General features: G+C 30.6%; 1 protein-coding gene across 1 annotated transcript in view; it reads right to left on the bottom strand.

The window, feature by feature from the left end:
• Positions 1-5,872, bottom strand: part of HELRODRAFT_110355 (hypothetical protein) — a gene marked incomplete at its 5' end in the record, with an annotated part of 8,382 nt that extends 2,510 nt beyond the window's left edge. Inside the window, 17 exons of the mRNA XM_009015657.1 lie at positions 74-132; positions 281-374; positions 666-740; positions 864-926; positions 1,204-1,286; positions 1,555-1,649; positions 2,170-2,270; positions 2,658-2,727; positions 2,915-2,977; positions 3,115-3,176; positions 3,304-3,346; positions 3,647-3,757; positions 4,439-4,543; positions 4,991-5,062; positions 5,295-5,356; positions 5,503-5,598; positions 5,719-5,872. Coding sequence (XP_009013905.1) covers positions 74-132; positions 281-374; positions 666-740; positions 864-926; positions 1,204-1,286; positions 1,555-1,649; positions 2,170-2,270; positions 2,658-2,727; positions 2,915-2,977; positions 3,115-3,176; positions 3,304-3,346; positions 3,647-3,757; positions 4,439-4,543; positions 4,991-5,062; positions 5,295-5,356; positions 5,503-5,598; positions 5,719-5,872 — 1,408 coding nt within the window. The remainder of the gene's footprint in view (positions 1-73; positions 133-280; positions 375-665; positions 741-863; positions 927-1,203; positions 1,287-1,554; positions 1,650-2,169; positions 2,271-2,657; positions 2,728-2,914; positions 2,978-3,114; positions 3,177-3,303; positions 3,347-3,646; positions 3,758-4,438; positions 4,544-4,990; positions 5,063-5,294; positions 5,357-5,502; positions 5,599-5,718) is intronic.
• Between the last annotated feature and the right edge of the window lie 315 nt (positions 5,873-6,187).

Below are 6,187 nucleotides of genomic sequence, written 5' to 3'. Positions count from 1 at the left end.
ATCCTCATCATCGTCCACATCATCATCCTCAACACCACCATCAGCAGCAGCAGCAGCAACAGTCTCAACGTACTTGCAGCCTTGATAAACTTGTGATGCAGCTTGAAAGTAAGCAGTGGTTCGGGGAGAGCCCTGCAAGGAAAACATCTAATTAACATAATTTATTCACTAATTAATAAATTAACGCATTTACTCAGTTGCTAGCTGCTAATATAACTTAAGAGCACTTACCTAATTAACATAAACTAAAAATAGAAGCAGGAAACTTGGCAATCCTAACCTGAAATAATTTTTTAGAGCGCTTGTGATAGTTTTCATCTCCCAATCACCTTCTGGGTCATTTAGAAGGTCAATCTTGTCGGCCTTTTTCCTGTCTAGACGGATGATGATGATGATGATGATGACGATGAAGATGATAATGATGAAGATGACGACGACGATGAAGATGATGAAGATGACGATGACATGAGTGTAATATCATTGTGGATGGTGTTAGCAAGATCAAAGTTAACAGAAGAACATACATCATCAAGCCATCACCATCATCCTTATCATTAATATTTTAATTATCATTTTTATTATTATTATTATTGTTGTTGTTGTTGTTGTTATTGCTGATGTTGTTATTGTTGATGTTGTTATTAAATTAAAGATTACAGTACGACCTAGTAACTTTGCAGTAAGTTTGAGGACTTTCGAATTGACTCCAACAACTCTGTATAGCCCTTCATCTTGTAAGCCTGCAACAACAATAATAATAATTATATTATTATTATTATTATAATTATTATTATCATTGTTGTCATTATAGTTGTTGTTGTTGCTATTATTACAGTTATTGTTAAATAAAGTGGCGAAAATACCCTTCATTTCGATTGCTTGGATGCATTTTTTGATGAAACTGAAACCAATGTCATCCAGCAGGCCTAACGGATGAATGATTGATTGAAGGAGTGAATGAATGAATGAATGAACGAGTGAATGAACGAGTGAATGAACGAATGGGTATATTTAAAAGTAAAAATACACACTTCCAAGCTGATTACTACCAGGTGGCTCTGAGTAAATCTGAAGAGGAAAAAATGAAAGAATGAGCGTCGGCGAATGAAAGAACGAATGAATGAATGAATGAATGAATGAATGAATGAATGAATGAATGAATGAATGAATGAATGAATAAATGAATGAATGAATGAACTTAACAAACAGGTTCTCGTCCATCCATCGCTTCCAGCCACGATCTCCTATCATCTTCGGAGTTTGCTTGGAACGTAAGCGGCTGACTCCTGCACCCCAAACAAAGATTATAAATAAATGATAACAAAGATAAATATAAAAATAAATACGAAACGCCAAACTTAAAATTATTTGTCAACTACCACTAAAATAAATATCCCCGCCAATAAAATGTACGTACAATCTCTTATATTGTTCGATTTAATTAATCATAATTAACTAAACAAAAAATAATAATAATAACTCTTAATAATAATAAACAACAAAAATAATAATATAATAATATTATAATAATAATTAATTATAATTATAACGAACTTTTCATGCACGGTAACGTCAAAGCAAAATCTCCTTTCAATGCTTTCGCCAGCTCTTCTAGTGCATGATGTCAGTGTATATGACTCTCTTGCAGTCTTCATAATATAATAATATTATTATGATTTTAATAATAATTATTATTACTATTATTATCATTATCATTATAATAATAATTATTATTATCAATCTGATTAGTTAAAGGTCTATAGTTAAACATTTGTGCTATTTTTGTTAGATGGTTTATCCATTGGTCTGTTGCAAATATCCATTCATTCAATCAGTCTATCATTCATTCATTCATTCATTCATTCGTTCGTTCGTTCGTTCGTTCGTTCATTTACTCAATCATTCAATCAAACCAAACTTCAACCCTAAATAGAAAACAAAAAAAATTTTTAAATCTTCCTAATCAAAAACAGTACAGACATTTTATTTCACATACATTACCCTACAAAAACCTTACACAGTTACACAATAAATACAAAGAACTATAATTACACAATAAATACAAAGAACTATAATTACACAATGAATACAAAGAACTATAATTCCACAGTGAATACAAAGAACTATAATTCCACAATGATCACAAAGAATCATAAGTACCTCGCAGACTTTTGTATTTCCTGTCTGTTGGTTGTATGGTATTATCGACAGCATCTTCTGCTCCTTGTTATACTCGCAATAATATTTTGTCCAACTAGTTGTTAAGGCTTCTACAAAAAAAAATTATGATCATTAATATTATTTGTATATTATAATAAAAATAATATTTAAATATAAAATAATATAAAAATTATTAATAATTATTATTATCATTCTATTATTATCCATATTATTCATATTATTCATCTATTATCCGATGAATAGATGAATGAATGAGTGGATGAATTATGTTTTATTGAAGTGTATGTACGTATGCGTGTATGTATACATGTATGCCAGCCAAAATACACATATACGTGAATGAATACAAGCAGATAAATACATATTTGTGTATCATATAATCTATGTATGTGTGCAGCGCGTACAAAAGTGTACTGCTGTTTCGTACATAAGGTGAAGTAGTGTACAAAAGGAGTGTACAAAAGGAGTGTACAAACTTTTTTCAAACATGAAGAGGTATCCAACTTTGGTTAGCAGCCTGTTGTTCATGATGTGTTCATTCTTATTCTGAAAAAATAATTTCGCGATGAATTTACGCCGTTGAACGATCATGCATCGGTCAATCAGTCACACAAACAAACAAACAAGCAAACAAACACGATAGCATATATCCGACCATCATTACAGACAGACAGACAGACAGACAGACAGACAGACAGACAGATAGACGTACAAAACTACCGACATTTCTAACATCCAGCATCTTTTTCATCAAACTTTCTGCCTCACTACGAGTTGAATCAAAATTCGCCCGACACTGGCAGTGAAAAATTAGGGATTAGGAAAAAAAGGGATGGGCAATTGTAAGCAGGATTACTAAGAAAACTATATACTTATGTTTATTCATTAGTATATATTTATTTATACAAACTTAAAGATAATATATACACAAACTTTTTGTAGATTTGAACTAAGTTCTTTCATAGATGGCTGAAAGTCATTGTAACATTCATATCCTGTATGCATGTATGTATGTATGAATGTATATATGAATGTATGTATGTGTGTATGTTTGTATGTATGCATGTATGTATGTATACTGAAAAAAAAGTATCATTGAGATGTATATGTATCATGATATACCTTCATGATAGAATGTTAGCCAGCTGTACATAAACTGAAGGAGCTGTCATATAAGGGGATAATGTTGATGATTGTATCAACGCTGAATCATTAATGATATGAAATAGACAACAACAACAACAACAACATTAATGACATTAAACATGCAACAACAACATCAACAAAAACGAACAATTATAGCAAATACTTATCTTACTTAAATTATTTAACATCAGTAACAAGCAAACACATGCATGTATTTATTGCAGTGTATATATGTGTTGGTATGTGTGCGTGTGAGTGTATGTATGTATGTATGTGTATGCTTGTGTGTATGTATAATAATAATAATAATAATAATAACCAGTTCGACAAATTCGAATTTCTTTTTCTCTTGAACCTCTTGTAGTCTTAGTACGTATGTCATAGAATCCTGACAGAAACTATGCCTCTCTAACTCTAACGTTGCATCGGCCTGGAGACGACGATGACGTCATAATGACGTTGTTGTTGTTGATAATGACAATGATGTTGATGATGATGTTGCACTTGTTGTTGATGATACACACACAGCTTCACACACACCCTCACACGCACGTACGCACAGATATAAAAGTTAACAATTAACAAACAGCCATCCAATAAAACCAATCAATCCACCAATAAATTGAGATTAATCAGACGTTTATGAATAAATAATATTCACAGCAATAAAAATGATAACGCTGACTGACATGGGACTTTTACACAATTATTATGATAATAATAAATAATAAAAGTTATGTGAATATTATTATTATTATTAATAATATTATTATTATTGTTGTTGTTGTTGTTATGAGTCTTGTTTTTATTACAAAAACATCACAAGTTAGACTGCAATATATAATGGCCAAGCAATTATGATGAACTACTTCTAATACCAATATTAATGACAGTGCTGTCCTATACCATCCCATTTGGTTTTGTGCTATTGCTATTAGTATTATTAAATACAAACATACATGCATTCTTAGACAAACATACATACATACATTCATACATACGTACGTACGTACATACATACATACGTACTTACATACATACATACGTAAGTACATACAGACAAACAAACAAGCATAGTCACACAAGTGTACAAACAAACAAATATACAAACATCTAGCAGTTGTTGCTCCGTTACTTTGTTTGGCTTCAATTGCAAGTACTTCTCTTGGGTCTGATAGAATTTGTTTGTCTGTTTCTCAAAAACCTGTCTGCTTTTCTGTGTACATGCATGTATGTTTGTATGTATATATGTTTGTATATTTGTTGAATATGCTTTTTTTATCACACATTTATATATCTTTATGTATGTATGTATGTGTATGTATGTATGTGTATGTATGTATGTATGTATGTATGTATGTATGTATGTATGTATGTATGTATGTATGTATGTGTGTTTGCTTGTATACAAATTTCTATTTTAGTATAATGATTCAATTTAAGAGACATGTATATCTGTGTGCGTATGTGTGTGTTTGTGTGTAATGTTGTTTACCTTAAAGCAAAAATCTGTTTTTAATTTGATGCCACATAGCTTAAATTTCATTGATTAGATCTTACATCATGCACTGAAATCAATATTATCTATTAGATTTCTCATTATAAATAGAAAGTTATTAGTATACTAAATAACAAACGGTATAATTTTAAAATTTAAATTCACTTTTGCTTCCCCAATTTTTTCCTTCCTGAACTTATCTAACGGAACGAGCACAGCATTTTGAACTCTTTCGATCTATTTGAAAATGTTTTTGGGTGGGTCCATTAACAAATTGGTGATTAGTAAAATAGTGATTTTAAAATAGATGCATGCGTACTTGTATGTTATAACACTTACATCTACCCTCAATACTGTATATTTTATTATTGTTAATTAATATAAAATTAAAACTAATATTATACTCTCATTTTTTTAAAATAATAAACAAAATAAAAGTGATTATATATGATAAAAATAATTTCCTAACCATGGCAGATCGACTCTCCTCAATTAATGAAATAATTCGACCAAATTCTCTTAGAGATCCCTCTGTAGGCAACAGAAAAAAACATGGTATAAAAATGAAACGCACCCAGGATTAAATTTAAAATATAAAATACAAATAAATAAATTTAATTATAACAAAATATCAAATAATTATTACAAAAAATTAGGAACACCTCCTACCCACCCACCTATCATGACTTCATCGTCAGTTTTTTCAGAGCCAATGCATTCAAGTTCGAAGTCCATCAACAATTTTGAGAAGTTTTTCTGGGCCTTGGATAATTCTGAATTTGTAAAAAAAAATTTATTTCAAAAGTGAAAATAAAATAGTAAAATAATATTCACAAAGTTAACTTTTAGAAATTTGAATTGGAAACTTTTAAATTCAATTTTATCAAACTGACGGATTGCAGCGGTCATCAAATCCTGACACTCCTTCACTAATCCTTTGATGGCCTTGCTCGTCTTCTCCAGTTCTTTCTCGTGGCATAACAATTTCTCCCGAAAGTACGGACTGTCAGTCAAACATTCGCTGAACTCAAGTGGCTGGAGTACCATTATTTTTAGTCTTTTTTAAATTGCAAACGATTGAACAATTTTAGTGAATAATCCGTTTAGGTATTATTGTGGCATTTCATGTTTTTCAACTTTGTGGATTTGACGGAACACTAATCCGGGGGTAGAACGATCGCAATATTATTTACAAAATGAAATTAAAATTCCGGAAGTTTTTTAGCTGTTGATTGCAGATTAGACTGATGTGCGTCTGTGGCAAGCCAATAGAACAATTTAAAGAGGAATTTTGTAAAAGACGAATAACGGAGTATACCATTGAGGTATAAGTTAAGTTAAGAGTAGACAACTCCTTTTTAT

The sequence above is a fragment of the Helobdella robusta genome (genome assembly GCF_000326865.2).
Source record: "Helobdella robusta unplaced genomic scaffold HELROscaffold_16, whole genome shotgun sequence".
NCBI lineage: Eukaryota > Metazoa > Annelida > Clitellata > Rhynchobdellida > Glossiphoniidae > Helobdella > Helobdella robusta.
Note: the sequence above shows the minus strand (reverse complement) of the source record. Positions and strands in the feature narration are given on the sequence as shown.